We start from the raw sequence: 18,920 nt of genomic DNA, 5'->3' as shown, positions 1-18,920 counted from the left end.
TTATCAAAAGAGATATTTCCTCGGACGCCTGGGTGGCTCAGTCAGTTGACCGTCCAACTCTTGGTTTTGGCTCAGGTCATGATCTCAGGGTTGTGAGACTGAGCCCCACATCGGGCTCCACACTGAGTGTGGAGCCTTCTTGGGATTCTCTCTCTCTCTCCCTCTGTCCCTGCACCCCCTCCCCCCCCCAGCTCACATGCTCTCTCTCTTTCTCAAAAAAAGTAAAAAAGAAAAAAAAGAGAGATTTCCCTGATTTGGGTTACCGAGGTCGCTACAGAGTGATAATGGGTCGACTTTCACATCAAAGGTCATTTCTGGGGTAGCCGGAGCTTTGGACATCAAATGGAGGCCACACTCTGTGCCTGGAGACCTCAGTCTTCTAGAAGGACAGGACGAACTAAAAGAACCCTCTGGAAAGGCCCTGGTGAAGTCGTGCCCAGAAACACAGCAAAACTGTTTAAAATTATCACCGATAGCTCCCACCGGGGTAAGAGCTGCCCCAAAGGGTAAACCAAAATCTAGCCCATTCAAAACGACTTATGGGAGGCTCTTTCCTAAAGGCTCTCACTTCTCACCACCAGACCCGGAGGTTTCTCTGGCCATTAAGCATATAGTGAATCTCCAACACGCTCAGCAAGTATCCTTGGCTCTGTCACCTCCCCCAACCTACTGAAATCAGGCTGCCCCCAACAAACCCGGGCATTGGGTGTACCTCCAAACTTGGAAAAGTGGGTCACCCCAGGATCAACCACACCCAATAAAAACAGAGCCTCCTGTCGTACTGTTGGCCATGCTATCTTCTTTAAAACTAGAAGGGTGGTGCCATGGGTCCCCAACTCTGGAGTGGAAAAGTCACCTGCACCAGAAGCTCAGGACGAGGTGCTGCAAGCCACAGACGACAACAAACACACCCGTGAGCCACTCTCCGACCTGACACTTCTGTTCCAGGGGCACGCAGATAAGTAAACCCGTGGACAGGACACCCAGATCTGAACTACAGTGACGTCAGCCCGCACGGTGCTGGCCTGCTCTCCTGCTTTTTTGCCTTGAAGAGGTTAAGCCATTTTCCCCGTGACTGTTTAGTAAGAAATACCACCGCTCCTTGCTCCTATATGGTAAAATGGATAGTTTTCCAGTCCTCTTTGCCCTGCTCACCAGCTTCCAAGGGCTAGGCACCGTGTTTTAGCCCTTAAGATCGTAATGTGAACACTTTCCTGACATTATTGTCACAGTGGTTCTAGGAATATCTCAAGCTACAGACACACCCGAGCACCCTTGGGAACTGAACCCCTAGGGAATCCAAGTAAACTCACAGCGGAGGGAAATAAACTAAAGGCTGTTGGATATGTCACCGACACCCGCACACTGAGGCTGGATGGTTTATACACCATCCAATCCAGAGTGACCCTAGTGTAATTTTGTTCACATCAGGAAATAACTTTACCCAATGGGAATTCACATGGAAGATACAATTACCATCATTTCATGTATTAGTAACTTACACACTTATTATCAAGTACGACATCATTAAAGCACAAAATAGTCTCTTGCCATCTCAACCCAACTTCTGGCCTCCCTTACGCGTCACCCCCATGACAACCAACCACATGCCTAAAGAGACTAGGAAAAACTTACTGAAAATGGTTTTCCAAGGACTTGATCAAATGAAAAAGGCAAAATAGGTCAAAGAAAGCATAAACAGCAAGGGGGCCCAGAATTTACTCTGGAAAGGCTGCCTACGGCATTACCAAAAACACAGGTGTAAATCCCTGATCGGACTTTGCAATTTTATGATCGTAAAAATTTCAATATGAAGCACTGGGTGACATGACCATGCTAATTGGTATATTATTTTCTCAGTAAAAGCATACGTGAGAAATAGTATGTCTTTCCAGGACACTGTCACCGCAACACGGGTGTGTAATACAGCTGATTATATAAGGTGTGAAAGTCAACCTGGTTATTATTTTTTAATGCGTTTTAAGAACTAACGACGCTTGAAGGAACGGTGGCACAATGGGAAAAGGACTATTTTTACATAAAACAATATTAAATCAGCATGTGATGAGGTGAAATGGTGAGACTGTAAGAATTTTACAAAATAATAATTTAGAAACTGTAAATGCTTTTATTCAAAACCACAAAAAAGGCATCAGTTATCCTCATTTGCTGGACGCACCGTTCTTATGAATAACAGCATCTACTGATAAACCTGATTAAAAATGAATTAAAAAAATTAATTGAAAAATTGGAATGAAAACTAAAATACAAATTGGGATGATCCTGGTTGAAACCAGAATACAAAATAATGAAGACCAAATCAGTTTGACAGTGGTGACAGAAGTACTATTATTTGGCTAATGAGAACAAGGAATGCTCCCGACCAGTGGTTTCCAAGCACCCCAGGAGGGGACTTGGGGACCACCAGGAGCTGGTTATGGAGAGTGAGGAGGACACCCAGTGAGTAGGGCTCTGGACCCTGCTCTGGACCTGGAAAAGTGACTTATATCTGTTTTACCATACATTGAGAATGTGTGTGTATCTTTTTTCTTTTTTTTAAGGCTTCGATGTGTTAACAAAAAATCCTGAAAACCACAGTATACTGTTTCCAAGCACACACAGAGAATCGAAATCAGGACATCTGAGCCCACAAAGGCTCCAAACTACTGGAAGACTGATCCGTTTTCTTCTCGCTTAACCAACGTTAAGATGACTTGTCAACGGAGATGGGTCAGAGGGTAACCGACTCCTCGTTAAGTACCTACAGGTTAATAGCACGTACGCAGAGGTAAGCCAGCTAAGTAGGAAGGTGGGGACCACTCTCATGAGCTGGGCAACCACAACCGTAAGCAGGTCTCGTCTTAGCCTGACCTTGGCAACAAGCTGTTTCTGAGAAGCCAAAGTTCTTCATGGCTGAGAGCTCAACTCCTGTAGACATCTCAGAGAACAAGCGATATGAGCTGTGGTACACGTTTTCAATTAGGACTGTTACGCACACAATTTCTAACATGAAAGGTTTAGAGATGATTGGCCAACATACGAGTATGCATAGTACTTGGCGCACAGGTCCTTTAATAAAGTGTTACTGACTCTATTCCGAAAATGTGCTGTTTGCTAAGTAGTATGTTCCGAAGGGTAAAAATCAGGGGAAAAAATTCTACTCTAAAAAAAAAAAAAGGATGTGAAGTTCACTCTCTTCTAATGCAGCAGTGGGAAATTTTTTTTAAAGTTATAATAGGTTTTATGCTTAATACATACATTTTGGGCTTAGGAAATAACACGTAATTACAACGCAAAATTCGATTTCGATTGATACATAAAAATCTGGAATGCTTCATGAATTTGCGTGTCATCCTTGCGCAGGGGCCCTGCTAATCTTCCCTGTATCGTTCTGATGTTAGTATATGCACTGCCGAAAAGCGCATGAATGTAAGTTTCTTTATGGGCTTTCTGAATTCCTTTAAAAATTCTCCTTCCAGGGTCCAGGGGCGCCTGGGTGGCTCAGTCGGTTAAGCGTCGGACTCTTGGTTTCGGCTCAGGTCATGATCTCAGGGTCGTGGGATCGAGCCCAGAGTCAGGTTACGTGCTCAGTGCGGAGTCTGCCTGAGATTCTCTCTTCCTCTCCCTCTGCCCCTTCCTTTCATGTTCTCTCTCTCTCTCTCTCTCTCTCTCAAAGAAATTAATTATTTTAAAAATTAAAGTGAAATAAAAATTCTCCTTCCATAGCTGTACGGGCTGGGTCATTCCCACAGAAAAATTTTATGGGTAAATCTTACCCCCATTGTTAATGATAGCGGGAGGAGAGGGGTGCAATACGTAAATTGCACATCAGCTGGAGAGCTCTGCTGTGGATGTACCCCTGGAACGCCCACAGCCCCTCCTACTGTCAACGTCACTGAGGACTGCTTTCCCAGTGAAGCTCCTTGGTGTCCATTGAGGGGATGCGACAACATTACAGGGACGTGGGAAGGTCAATGTAGGGCACGGACAAGACTGACCCAACCTAAGGGGTGCTGGAGATGGACCTATTTATGTCATCAGGCCCCTGGAAAGGCAGCCACAGGTCCAATCAAGTACACAGCCTTTGTCTCCTGCATGCAATGGCATCCCCAAGCTGGGACCCCGCATTGCTTAACTGGTTTAACTCAACGCAGGCTCACTGAGCCTGTGCACCCCAGGACATGCTTTTATTTGAGGACCATGCCACCATAGGCTCCCAGGGCATCATCTCCAGCTGGGATGTTTATCTCCCCGTTTCTCGCTTTTGCTCATGTGTCCGTTGACGATATCCTGCTCACTGGGCCATGTACTGTAGGCTTCATGAGTCCCACGCGGACGACCTTACATCACCCTACTCAATCTTCCCATCAGGAACAGAGAGCCTGGGGCCTGGTTCTGGCCAGCGTTGGATCGCCCATCAGATTAAGCAGCCCTTGGGAGGTTTTATGTATCATGAGGCCACCCTAGGAACTGGCACAATAGAAACCCTGGCTAGAAATACAGGCGGTGCCCTCAAGAATTTACAAATTGTCGTTGACTCTTTCGCTAATGTAGTGTGAGGTAACAGACCAGCTCTGGACCACTTGTTAGCAGAAGGAGGGGACCTGTGTGTAACTAAAACCTCACGTTCTACCTGGAGCACTCATTCCTCAGATGAAGTAGAAGTGGATATTAAAACCTCTCTGATCACGAGGCTTGACTGCGTACCTTCAACCAGAGGGCATCTCCCAGTTAAGTCTGGCCGACTACCAAACGGCACGACCCAGTATCACAAATTTCCTCTCTTTCCTGCGGCCACTAATAATCCTGCTACTAATAATCCTTACTCCTTGGACCTGCATACTTAACTCTTCGTACAGTTCCTGACCAAGCCTACACAGGCCATACAATTACAGAAGGTGGTAACACAAGGGTGTGAGCAGCTCAGAGCGAAGCCCGGCGACCCACATACCTCGGACTAGCTGGAAGAGGTTCTCTACCTCCCCGGACCCCCACGACGGTGCCCACGTCCAGCAGGAAGCAGCTACAGAAGATGATCCATCATCCCATGGCCCTCAGGAATGAGAAGCAGAATAAAAGTAGAGAACGGATTTTGTCACCAGTGAGACCTCCTAGACTCAGGAAACTCCTAGACGCTTCTGCCTAACTACGAATTTCATCTTTTAGAAACTAACTAATGAATTGCTGGAACAGGAAAAGAAACCTTTTGAATATCAACTCCAGGAGAGTCGTCGTCGTCATCATCATCATCATCAGAAAGTAAGTGCTGGTAAGGATTAATAAAATAAATAATTATTAATAAAATAAGTGCTGGAGAAATTAGAACCCTCATACATTGCTGGTCGGAATGTCAACTGGACCGGCCACTGTAGAAAAAGACTTAGTGACTCCTCAGAATATTAATCCTAGAGTTATCGTATGATCCAGAATTGGATCACAATTGAAAACAGGTCCTCAAGCAACTACTTGCACGCAAACCTTCATCACAGCAGCGTTCACAAGAGCCAAAGGGTAGAAACAACCCAAGCGTCCATCTGTATAGATGAGCGGATAAATAAAATGTGGTACGTACATACAATGGAATATTATTGAACAATAAGAAGAAACGAAGTGCTGATACATGATACAGTACGAATGAAGCTGGAAAACATTATACTAAGTGAAAGAAGTCAGACACACAGGTCGCACATCACACTATTTCACTGATATGAAATGTCCAGAATAGGTAGACCCACAGAGACAAAAAGCTAGTCGGTATTTGCCAGGAGGGAGCGGGGCTTGGGGGGCAAATGGGTAATTACTGCTTAATGGACATAGAGTCTTCTTTCGGGGTGATAGAATGTTTTGGAATGATGAAAGTGGTGGTCGCAAAACATCGTGAATGTACTAAATGATACTGAATTATATACTTTACAACTATTATTTTATGTTTTGTGAATTTCTCTTTAATGGAAGAAAGAAAGAAAATCTGCCTGTAGATGGAGACCCAGCTGAGGCTAGATGGGGACTGGGAGGCTGGAAGCTGAGAGTCACGGGAGGCTGGAGGTCACATGGGGACAGACCACGGACTCTGAGAGGTGGAAAGGCACAGTTGTCCCCGAGGATAATGCAAAACAACTCCTTGCCCGCGATGCGCAACAAAAATGAGCAACAGTAAACACTGGAAGGTGTGGATGGTTGGTTAGAGAAGTAGCTAAGGGAGCCATTGGATACAATCTCTCAGCAGAAAAGTCTGGGAGTTTTGACTCAGGACCTCAGAATCATATGGCTAGCTCACATGATTGGTTCTGCCTCCGCTTGCAACCACTTCTCTCCTGAACATCAGAATACCCGTATCTGCTTCTGGCAAACACGCTCAAAGAATTAGTCCTCATTTCTCCCTCCCTTCAACCCCAGTAGGACTAAAATCCCATGAAATCTAGAACCTTGCTACTCAAGGGGTGTGGTCCACAGAGCAACACTGGGTTTACCAGGGAGCTTATTAGAAATGCAGAGTATTTGTCTGCATTCAGAATCGGTATTATAAGATTCCCTAGTAATTTGTATGTATATTAATGTTTGATAAGTTCCCATCTAGAAAGAATAAAATGGAGAAAAAAATGAAATTCGTTTTCTCCAAGGCATGATGATGCCCGATTTCAGTTATACCTACTGGGATTATTTCTCAACATGGTTTATCTTTTCAGCTTTTTTTAAAAATAGAAAGTCACAGTGTCTGACCAACTGGAAAGAAGGTGGGATGGCGTGAGTCATCGTCCTTCATACTCGTTTTCAAAATTGATTGAATTTGTGCCAGATCCTTGCCACAGCGGATTTCTTTCCCTTCCTCAAACTCTTCCCAGCAGAGGGCCTTGCACACGTCTGACCCCATGCAAAGCAGATCCCCTCGTCTCTCTGTTTCATGGTACCCTGCCGATTTTCTTCCTAGTGTCATATTTTGTAATTATATATACATTTATGTGAATAGGTAGCTCGTGGAAACTAGCATGGCAAGGTGATTTTGAGCACAGACTCTGAAACCAGACTCCTGATCTCCAAACTTGGCAATCACTGCTTCTCTCCTGGGCGTTAGAACACCTGCAAATGCATGGACGTGTGTTTCTTTATCCACGCGGCCCATGGTGCCCCCCCCCCAGCCCATAAATGGGTGACACGAAGTATGTTACTTAAGTGTCATGTGTCTTCTTTCCTCTTCCCTGAAGTGGGAATAAGGACTGTCTATTTCGACCCTATTTCGTAGGGTCTTTATGAGTGGTATCGATGGAAATGGGAAGGAACCGGGGAATTTTCACCTGAGCACATTCAGAATATTTCAGTTTAGGGTGGGTTCAATTTTGCAAGGAGGTAAAAGCGAGGCAAAGATGTGGGGCTTTGCCCCCAGGCCAGGGAGTGGCTTTTGAATATAGGAACAAATTCTCCCTCTTTCTGCATCTTACACCTACTGCCCAGGGTTCTGTCCTCCTTGCGCTCGCTCCTTAGCTTTATTCGCTCCGTGCCATGACTTCCAGGCCTCCAGCCCCTAGTCCTCAATTTCCAGCTGCTCTCTGGAAATCTTACGGATAGCACACGGATGTCTTCAAGTTAGCAGGTCCCAAACTGAACTCACTGCTCCTTCGTCCCCTCCCCTTTGTCACCCAACTTCGTCACCTTCGGCTACTCCGTCTGAAATTTCCCTGCCCCTTCCACCATACTTCATGCCCTCTTTCCCTGCTTGACTTACTTATCATTTATCTCTGTGCAATATGCCATTTCACTTACTCCTCTTGTTTCCCCTGCTCAAATGTGAACTCCACAGGGATGGGAGTTTTTTCCGCTCTGATCATGATGCGTCCCCAGAAAGTAGAAAACCAGCCCTTTCCCCTCACTCCAGCTGCCAGTCAATCTAGTTAATTCTACAGCTGTGGTGATGCTCTCACTTCTGTCTTTTCTCTTGGGCTAGGGCTGTGCTTGGTCAGTTGGCACCGTTTCTCAGAACTGTTGCAACTGTTGCAAGAGCTTGCCCCCTGCTGGCTAATGAAATTTGGGCAAGTTATTGACATCATCTGGGCCCCGCATTTTAAAATGGGGTCAGTAGAGTACAAACTCACAGCCTGTCCTGAGGGTATGTATAAAATCCGTGTGCAACACTCAGCCCAGGACCCGGCACAGGGTACCTTCCTGGGTTCCACCCAGGGGACAGCGGGGAACCGGGAGGCAGCACCAGCCCGTCCCTTTCTCCGCTGCTGGTGAAGTCCTGCTGGGCTGCCTAGACCCTGATCTGCATCAGAGGAAGGGAGATGCCTTTTTATACAATAAGCAAAAACTAATAGGGCTATTTCCAGTGTCTTCCTTGTGCCCAGAAATTTTGGCTATGCTGAGCCATAGATCTTCGATCTCTTCGATGAAGATAGTGAGTTTCAGGCAGAATCGGTAACTAACCTGAGGTTCCAGAGCAGGACAGTAGCTAATGCGAGAAGAGAACTCACTCTCCTGATCTCAGTACTCCTTATATCACAGCATGCTGGGTGTGAACCCCAAACAGTCTGGCCTTATAAAGAGCTGGCCTCCTGAGCCCCGCGGAGACTTCCCGCAAAGCCGTTAACTGTGAAGGAGCTCGGGCACCTCGGGCACTGAGTGGAGAGGAGCTGGCGGTTTCTCAGGCGCCACCGAGAGACCTCCCCCCCCCGCCCCCCGCCCCGGGTCCGACGGCAGACAGACAGACAGACAGACAGTATGCGCAAGTGATTTAGGGGCAGCGCGCTGCGCAAAGCGCGGGGCCTCGGCGGACCCGGGTACCTGAGCTGAGCAGGACGAGGGCGAGCAGCAGGCGAGGCCGGAGCATGCTGTCCGCGGCGCAGCCTGGCGCGGGCGGCCTCCGGGGGCTGGCATCTGCCCTTCGCGGCCCCGTCAGAGACTGAAATTGGTGCTCACCGAGACTTCCCCTTCCTCTCAGAGGTGTGGTAAGCCCTCTTCCTGCGTACTGCAGTCCTGATTTCGTGACTCTTCTGTTTACTTTTTTTTCTGAGCGGAGCGCGATGCTCTTCAGTGTGCTGTGTGAATTGGCATTTTCGTTTCCCATCTAAATCCTTTTCTCATTTTTTGGTGGTTTTTTTATTGCGGTGAAATAGCCTAAATGACATGGCATGGTGTTGTAAGCTAAAAGCAGCCGTCGTAGGGGCGCCTGGGTGGCTCAGATGGGTAAGCGTCTGGCTTTGGCTCTCAGGTTGTGATCTCTGGTCATGGGATCGAGCCCCGCGTAGGGAGTCCGCCTGTCCCCCTCCCCTCGCCCTGCTGGTTCTCTCTCTCTCTCTCTCTCTGTCTCAAATAAGTAAATAAAATCTTAAAAAAAATAAAAGCTACTGTTTTAATTGTTCCAGTCAGTGGCATGAACTGCATTCCCAGTGCTGCCCACAACATTATAGTCGTACCTCGGTTTCTTGTGCTCCACTTTATTGCGCATTGCAAACATTGCGCTTTTTACAAATTGAAGTGTTGTGGGAACCCTGGGTGGAGCAAGTCTACTGGTACCATTTTTCCTACACTTACTTGCTTTGAGCCACATTTTGGCAATTCTCACAATATTTCAAAGTTTTTCATTATTATTATATTTTTGTGGTGATCTGTGATCACTGATCTTTGATGTTACTATTTTTTAAAAGATTTATGTTTATTTATTTGTGAGAGAGGGGGAGAGAGAGAGAGAGCTAAGAGAGGAGAGGGTCAGAAGCAGATGGAGAAGCAGACTCCCTGCTGAGCAGGGAGCCCGATGTGGGACCCGATCCCAGGACACCGGGATCATGACCTGAGCTGAAAGCAGACGTTTAACCGACTGAGCCACCCAGGTGTCCCAGGAGTCATCATTCTTGATGTCATTCAGAACCTTCGTGGTTCCTGAGAAGAGGTCAAAATAGCAACATTAACAGGACTTAGAAGAAAAGCGGATGCCGGCCCTCCCGGATACCTTTGAGGGGGTCAAGAAGTAACTGCAGATTTGGCGGAAACAGCAAGAGAACCGGAATCAGAAGTGGAGCCTGAAGATGGGACTGAACAGCTGCGATCTCTTGACACAACTTTAACAAATAAGGGCTTGCTGGTTATGGATGAGCAGGGAAAAAACGATTTTTTTTCTGAGAGGGATTCTACTCCTGGTGAAGATGCTGTGAAGCTTGTCGAAACGACCACAAAGGGTTTAGGGTGTGGTGTAGACACCGTTAGAAACCAGTGGCAGGGATTAAGAGGATTGACTCCAATTTTGAAAGATGTTCTCTTGTGGGTAAAATGCTATCAAAGAGCATCACCTAATACAGAGAAACCGCTCCTGCGGCAAACTTTACTGTGAGAAATGGCCAAACCACCTCGAGCTTCAGCGAGCTGCACCCTGATCACACGGCAGCCCCAACATCGAGGCGAGGTCCTCCACCAGCAACAGCGATGACGACTTGCTGAAAGCTCAGCATTTTTTAGCAGTAAAACCTTTTTACAGTCTTATTGTATCTGATATGTGAGTGTCAGGAGATAAAGAGAGATGATTTTACATCTGCGTTGCTGAGGTTTGAAGATGCTGGCTTAGGGGTGCTTGCAGGAGGAAAGGATGAGGTTGTCACTCAGGGAGGAGCAGAGATCATGAGAGTCGGGGAGGAGAGAGAGAGAACACGTTGAACGGTGCCTATTGACTATATTTCTTATGCTGCACTTTTCATCCCCGTGACTTACGTTATCACGGGCAGTTTGTGTGTCTTGATCCCACTCACCTATTTCGTTCGTGCCCCTGCCCCCTCCTCTCTGGCAACCTCCTGTTTGTTCTCCGTATTTATCAGCCTGTTTTTGCTTGTTGTTTCGTTTTTTAGATTCCATGTATAAGTAAAATCGTATGGTATTTACCCCTCTCTGTCCGGCTTATTTCACTGAGCCTGATACCCTCTTGGTCCATCCATGTTGTTGCAAATGGCAAGATTTCACTTGTTTTTATGACTAAGTAATATCCCACTCTCTCTCTCTCTTTCTCTCTCTCTCTCTATATCTATATATGGCACATTTTTATCCATTCATCTATCAATGGACATTCGCTTCTATATCTTGGCTATTGTAAATAATTCTTTTTTTTTTAAAGATTTCACTTATTTATTCGACAGAGACAGAGACAGCCAGCGAGAGAGGGAACACAAGCAGGGGGAGTGGGAGAGGAAGAAGCAGGCTCATAGCGGAGGAGCCTGATGTGGGGCTCGATCTCATAACGCCGGGATCACGCCCTGAGCCGAAGGCAGACGCTTAACCGCTGTGCCACCCAGGCGCCCCTATTGTAAATAATTCTGCAATAAATGTAGACATGCATATATCTTTTTAAATTAGTGTCTTCGTTGCCTTTGTGTAAATATCCAGAAGCAGAATAGCTGGATCATACGGTATTTCTATTCTCAGTTGTTTGAGGAACCTCCGGACTGCTTTCTATGGAGGCTGCACTCATTCACCTTCCCACCAAGTTATGAGGGTTCCCTTTTCTCCACGTCCTCCCCAACACGTGTTGTTTCTTGTCTTTTTGATACTAGCCCCTCTGGCTGGTGAAACAACATCTCAGTGTGATTTTGATGAGCATTTCCGGCTGATTAGTGATGTCGAGCATCTTTTCATGTGTCCAACGGCTACCTGTATGTCTTCTTTAGAAAAATGTCTATTCATGGGGCGCCTGGGTGGCTCAGTCGGTGAAGCGTCTGCCTTCAGCTCAGGTCATGATCCCAGAGTCCTGGGATTGAGCCCCACATCGGGGTCCCTGCTCTGCGGGGCGTCTGCTTCTCCCTCTCTCTCTGCCTGCCACTCCCCCTGCTTGTGTTCTCTCTCTCTGTCAAATAAATACATAAAACCTTTAAAAAAGAAAAAAGTCCATTCAGGTTCTCTGCTCATTTTTAAATTGGGTTGATTGGTTTTCTCGGTGTCGAGTTGTATGAGCTCTTTATTTGGTTATAAAGTATTTTTAAATGAAGGTGTGTACTTTTTTTTAGACATACACCTACTGCACACTTAAGAGACTACAATTTGCTGTAAACATAATTTTTTAAAAAAGGTTTATTTATTTGAGAGAAAGAGAGAAGAGAGAAAAAGAGTGTGTGTGTGTGTGTGTGTGCGCGCGCGTGTGTGTGAACGCAGGGAGGGGCAGAGGGAGAGGGAGAAAGAGAATCTCCAACAGACTCCCCGCTGAGCAGGGAGCCCTTGCAGGGCTCGATCCCACAACCCTGAGATCATGACCTGAGCAGAAATCAAGAGTCGGTGCTTCACTGACTGAGCCACGTAGGCACTGCAGGATAAACATAACTTTTATATGCACTGGGAAATCAGAAAATTCACTTGACTTGCTTTATTGTGATACCCACTTTATTGTAGTGCTCGGAGCTGAACCCCCAACAGCTCTGAGATATGCCTGTATCTATTTCCAAAATGTTTTCATTACCTGGGATACTGTGATTTATGAGAAGTGTATATTTGGTCACTTGTTTCTTTTTTTTTTTTTTTTTTTTAAGATTTTTTATTTATTTATTCGACGGAGAGAGAGACAGCCAGCGAGAGAGGGAACACAAGCAGGGGGAGTGGGAGAGGAAGAAGCAGGCTCCCAGCGGAGGAGCCTGATGTGGGGCTCGATCCCAGAATGCTGGGATCACGCCCTGAGCCGAAGGCAGACGCTTAATGACTGCGCCACCCAGGCACCCCATGGTCACTCATTTCTTATATATATTTGGTCTTTGTCCATGGCTCCCATCTCACAGCCTCCAAGACCCTTGGAATTTCCTGAGTGACTACAGTAATGAGAGTATCTTTTGTTATAATATTTGGTCTCTTGTCCTTAGTTCCTAAAATCTCTTCAGAGCCTTAAAAAAGAACTGGGTGTTCTCTTAAAAGAGAAAAAAGTTTCATAACAGACCTTTTCCACCACAACTGGATTTATGTTAACAAGTGGGTTTTGGACCTCACCTTAAGATGAGGGCTGGTTGCCAGGGAAACCAACCATGTGATTAGAGGGTTGGAAATTTTAGTCCCGCTTCCTGACCTCCGGGGAGGGGAGAGGGCTGGAGGTTGAATCAGTTACCAAAGGTCAGTGAATTAGCCAATCATGCCTCCATAACAAAGCCTCCATGAAAACCTAAAAGGAGGGGGTTCAGAGAGCTTCTGGGTTGGTGAACATGTGAAGATTTGGGAGAATGGTGACCTCAGAGAGGACATGGAAGGTCCCTGCCCTTTCTCCACACCTTGTCCTGTACGTCTCTCCCATTTGGCTGTTCCTGAATTACATCCTTTCATAATCAACTGGTAATCTAGTAAATGAAGAGTTTCCTGGAATTCTGTGGGCTGCTCTAGCAAATTAATTGAACCTAAGGAGGGGGTTGTTGGAGCCTTCAGTCTATCACCTACAGCCTGTGGGTCAGAAGCCCTGACAATGACCTGCATTTGTCACGGGCATCTGAAATGGGGGTGGGGGACAGACTTGTGGGACTAAACACTTCACCTGTGGAACCCGATGCTATCTCCAAGTAGATGGTGTCAGAATTGAGTTGAATTATAGGACACCCAGCTGGTGTTGGAAAATTCCTTGTTTGGACACCCACCCCTACCAAAACACACAATGGGATTGGATGCCAAACCTTTCATTATCCCAAACAGAACCTCTATAACCATTAAACAATGAATCCCTGTTTCTCCTTTCCGTCAGCCCCTAGTAACCTACTCTACTTTCTCTTTTTCTGACTTTGCCAATTCTAGATACCTCATATAAGTGGAATTATAGGATAGTTGCCCTTTAGTGTCTGGCTTATTTCAAATAGCACCATGTCTTCAAGGTATATCCATATTACAGGATGTATCAGAAGTTCACTCTATTTTTTATGGCTAAATAATATTCCATTGTTTGCATATAATGCATTTTCCTTATTTATTCATTTATTTGTGGACACTGGAGTGTTTCCACCTTTGCACGTTGTGCATGATTTTGCGATGAACATTGGAGTACGTGTATCTGCTTGAGGCCCTACTTTCAATTCCCTTGGATATATACCTAGGATTGGAATTGCTGGGTCATATGATAATTCTATGGTTAGCTTTTTGAAGACCCACTAAACTGTTCTCCACTGTGGCTACACCATTTTATATTTGCACTGGCAATGCATGAAAGTTCCAGTTTCTCTACATCTTTGCCAACATTTGTCGTTTTGGTTTTTTCTAATATCATCCTCATGGATGTTAAGTAGTATTTCATTGTGGTTTTGATTTGCATTTCTTTAATGATGAGTGATGTGGAGCATCTTTTCATGTGCTTATTGGTCCTTTGTATATCTTCTTGGGAGAAATACCCATTCAAGTTCTTTGCTCCTTTTAAAATTTGCTCGTTTGGGTTTTATTGTTGTTATTGAGTTGTAGGAGCTCTCTATATGTTCTAGATCTTAATCTCCTATAAGATAATACGATTTGCAAATATTTCTTCCATTCTGGGATTGTGTCACTTAATAGTGTCTTTTGATGCACAAAAGTTTTAAATTTCAATGAAGACCAATTTATCTGTTTTTTTCTTTTATTGCTTATACTTTTGGTGTTATATTCAAAAAATAATTGCCAAATCCAATGTGATAAAGATTTTCCCCTGTGTTTTCTTCCAAGAGTTTTTAAGTCTTAGGTCTTATATCTAGGCCTTTGATCCATTTGAATTAATTTTTGTGTATAGAATAAGATAAGGGTCCAACTTCATTCTTTCGTATGTGGAGATTCAGTTTTCCCAATATAATTTGTGGAAAAGACTGTCCTTTCTCTTTTGAATATTCTTGATATCCTTGGCAAAAATCATTTGGCCATTCATGCAATTTATATGTAGGCTTTCTATTTTATTCCATTGATCTCTCTTATGCCTATATGGCACTGTTTTTGATTACTATAGTTTTCCCATAAATTTTGAAATCAGGAAGTGTGAGTCAAACAACTTTGTTCTTCTTTTTCAAGATTTTTTTGTCCATTCAGGGTGCCTTGACATTCTTATGAAACTTAGGATGTGTTTTTCTATTTCTGCAAAAGACATTGTTGGAATTTGGTCAGGGTTGCATTGAATCTGTAGATCATTTTCGTTGGTATTGTCACCTTATAATATTAAGTCTTTCAATTCATGGACACAGAATGTTTTCCATTTATTTTCATTTTCTCTAATTTCATTCCATAATGCTTTATACTTTTCTGTGTTTAAGACTTTTGCCTCCTTGGTTAATTTTATTCCTAAGTATTTTATTCTTTTTAATGCTATTGTAAATGGAATCGTTTTCACAATTTCCTGTTTGTGTGGTTCATTGTTCGTGTATGAAAACAACTGTTCTGTGTGTTCATTTTGTAGACTGCTACTCTGCTTAACTCATTTATTAGCTCTAATAAGTTTTTTTGGTGTGTGGAATCTTTAGGGTTTTCTACAGATAAGATCACGTCATCCATGAACAGAGACCATTTTACTTCTTCTTTTCCAATTTGGATGCCTTTTATTTCTTTTTCTTGCCTAATTGCACTGGCTAGAACTTCAAATACTATGTTGAATAAAAATGGTGAAAACCAGCATTCTTGTCTTCTTCCTTATCTTAGGGGGAAAGGTTTTAGTCTTTCACCTTTGAGTATGACATTAGTTGTGAGTTTTTCATATATGGCCTATTATGGGGCTGAATTACAGGTGTGTGACTTATGGATACAATTAGTCATTTCAGTGGAAGCCGGGGATAGAGATGGAGTTATCCAGGAATGACCCGTGGAGGACCCTCTTGTCCGATGGCATGGGCCTCTGTGAATTGTGCGGGAAACCAACAAGGCTTTTGGCAATTTTATACCAGAAGAAATACTGTCAACCTGGACTGAAGGAGACAGAGACAGGACTAGATGAAGGAAGGCCATGGGATTTCTGGAATTTGACAGGACAGGCCAATAAAGTTATCCAGCTGCAAACATGTGTTATCCTTCCAGAAAAGAGAAAAAAGGCAGGGCTGATACTGCCACTTTAGGACCTAGGGCACAGCTCAGGGGTCAGGGCTGCTTTCAGTTACAGAGGGGTGGGGCCACTGCTGCAGGTGAAGAGGATGAACCTGGTAGTCCCAGAAGGCAGGGCCACCAAGGTGGATCCAAAGAACAGAGCATGTTGCCAAAGAAGACTACTCCCATGTTTTAAAATCTAATAGAATCTTCCCTGCTAGGTTTTAGACTTGCTCGGGACCTGTGACCCCTTTCCTTTTTTTTTTTTTTTAAATTGAGGTACAATTGACATATAATTATATGAGCTTCAGGTGTACAACATAATGATTCCATGTTTGTATACAATGGGAAATAACTGCCATAATAAGTCTAGTTATCATTGGTCACCGTAAATAGTTACATTTTTTTTTCTTGTGTTGAGAACTTTTAAGATTTGTTCTTAGCAACTTTCAAATATGCAATACAGTACTATAAACTATAGTTTTCATAACTGCATCCCCGTGACTTATTTATCCTATAATGGGAAGATTTTATCTTTTGAACCTCTTCACCCACTTCACCCTCTCATTCCCCCTCCCTTCTGACAACCACTAATTTGTTATCTGTATCCATAAGCTCGAGGGTTTTTTGGTTGTTATTGTCATAATTTGGTTGGTTGTTTTGTTTTGTTTTAGATTCCACATATAAGGGAAATCATAGCAACAACATGGTTGGTCCTCGAGGGCGTTATGCTAAATGAAGTAAGTTAGACAGAGAAAGACAAATTTCATATTATTTCACTTATATATGGACTCTAAAAAACCAAAACAAACAAATGTGACTCCTTTCCTTTTTTCAATTTCTCCCTTTGGAGTGGGCATGTCTATCCTTTATGTGTCTCACCGTCATATTGGGGAAGCATATAACTTGCCCAGTTTTACAGATGCACAACTGGCGTTGAATTTTCCCTCGGGATAGATCATGACTTGAGGTTCCCACAAACCTGATTTAGATGATATTTAGATGAGATTTTGGATTGAGATCATCTTGGAATGGGTTAAGACTTTGGGGGCTATTGGGATGGAGTGAACACACTTTACTTGTTAAGACGACATGGATTTGGGGGATGCAGAAGACAAAATGTTATAGGTTGAAATGTGTCCTGCCCAAATCCATATGTTGAAGTCCTAACCCCCACCACCTCAGAAGGTAACTGTATTTGGAGGTAAGGTGTTTAAAGAGTTAATTAAGTTAAAACAAGGTCATGTGGGTGGGCCCTAATTCAATAGGTTGGTGTCTTTATAAGAAGAAGCGATTAGAACACAGGCATGCACAGAGAGACCATGTGAAGACACAGGGAGAAGAAAACCATCTACAAGCCAGAGAGAGAGGCCTCATAATAAACTGACCTTGCTGACATCTTAATTACAGACTTCTAGCTTCCAGGATTGTGAGAAAATACATTTCTGTTGTTTAAACCACCCAGCCTGTGGTCCTTTGTTATGGCAGCCTTGGTAAACTAATACATGGCTTTTATTATGTGGAAGTGATTTCCTTGTATTCTTAATTTGTTGACTTTTTAATCATGAAAAGGTTGTTGAATTTTGTCAAACGTTTTTTCTGCATCAACTGAGGTGATCGTGTATCCCCCCCCCTTCATCTATTAATCTGTTCTATTGCATTCACTGGTTTGTGTGTGTTTTTTCAGTTGAACCATCCTTGCCTTCCAGGAATAAATCCACCTTGGTCACGATATATAATCATTTTAATGTGCTGCTGAATTTGGTTTGCTGGCATTTTGTTGAGGATTTTTGCATCAACATTCACAAGGGATATTTTTCAGTACTTTTATCAATGGGTGGTACTGGTGAAACACTGGAAAGTGGGAAGAAGGGAGAAATGTTTTTTTCATCTTGGCTTCTGATAATATCCCCAGCAGTGGCAGCATTAGTGGGAAATGAATGCAGCTGAGGGTTACTAGTCTGGCAATAAAGTTCCAGCAGTCATTCCAGAAGTCTTGGCAGTATGGTATTTGTGGGCTCTGGTTCCAATGGTGGCAGCCACAGTGGTGGGGCACCTTAGGCTCCCAGATTCTTGTGGCTTTGGTTGGAGTATGGACTCTTGGCATCCTGAGACGGGGCAGCACTGGTTCCAAAGGCAAATTCTCCCAAGAGTGCTAACACCTTCCTAGGCTTGGTCAGTAACCTCATCTTCCCTGTTTCACTCCTCAAACCCTTCCAACACTTTTGTATTCAATTCTTATGTTCAGTTTGTGGAGCTTGAATATTTAACATGGTTTCAATTTTTCTGATTGGGCATTGACTGAAACACCTTCTATTTTTATTCTATTTGCTAATTTTTTCCGTAATCAGTTGGGGTTGTTGCATTTTATCAAATATATTTTTTGGCATCTGTCAAGATGATTATGGCTTTTTCCCTCCTCTTTAATGTGTTTAAAGATTTATTTATTTATTTATTTATTTGACAGAGAGAGAGAGCGCCCAAGCAGGGGGTAGCGCAGAGGGAGAGGGAGAAGCAGGATCCCTGCTGAGCAGAGAGCCCGACACGGGGCTCGATCCCAGGACCCCGGGATCATGACCCGAGCTGAGGGCAGATGCCTAACCAACTGAGCCACCCAGGCGCCGCTGATATGGTTAAACAATAAATTGCAATAGAAGATTTCTTAAAGATAAGTCATCCTTGCATTGGGGAACGCTGGGGGTAAACGCTACTGGATTGTATTTTTTTTTCTCTTCATGCATTGCTTGGTTCATTTACTAAAATTTAAATTCAGATTTTTCCTCTTAATTTTTAAATTAAGATTTTAATATTTATATGTATAAATGAGATTATCAGAAGTTGACAGTTTTTTTCTGTAAAAGTCAAGATAGTGGATATTTTACACTGTGCAACTGTACAGTCTTCACGGCAACTATTCAACTTGGCTGTTGTAGAATGAAAGCAGCCATTGTCAATACATAAACAGATGA

At 43.9% G+C, this 18,920-nt stretch overlaps 1 protein-coding gene and 1 non-coding gene across 4 annotated transcripts in view; both read right to left on the bottom strand.

Moving 5' to 3' along the window:
• SLAMF6 (SLAM family member 6) overlaps window positions 1–8,889 on the bottom strand; it is a 33,281-nt gene extending 24,392 nt beyond the window's left edge. For 2 of the 3 annotated variants that reach the window (XM_057315550.1, XM_048225228.2), the window contains exon 1: window positions 8,776–8,889. In XM_057315550.1, coding sequence (XP_057171533.1) covers window positions 8,776–8,821 — 46 coding nt within the window. In that variant the 5' untranslated portion in view covers window positions 8,822–8,889. The remainder of the gene's footprint in view (window positions 1–8,775) is intronic. The other variant, XM_057315551.1, reaches the window with a different exon arrangement.
• LOC113246761 (U6 spliceosomal RNA) lies at window positions 3,319–3,423 on the bottom strand. The gene has a single exon (XR_003313059.3). It is a non-coding gene; the product is annotated as a U6 spliceosomal RNA (small nuclear RNA).
• Window positions 8,890–18,920: the final 10,031 nt, after the last annotated feature.

This window comes from Ursus arctos, unplaced genomic scaffold (genome assembly GCF_023065955.2).
Source record: "Ursus arctos isolate Adak ecotype North America unplaced genomic scaffold, UrsArc2.0 scaffold_2, whole genome shotgun sequence".
NCBI lineage: Eukaryota > Metazoa > Chordata > Mammalia > Carnivora > Ursidae > Ursus > Ursus arctos.
Note: the sequence above shows the minus strand (reverse complement) of the source record. Positions and strands in the feature narration are given on the sequence as shown.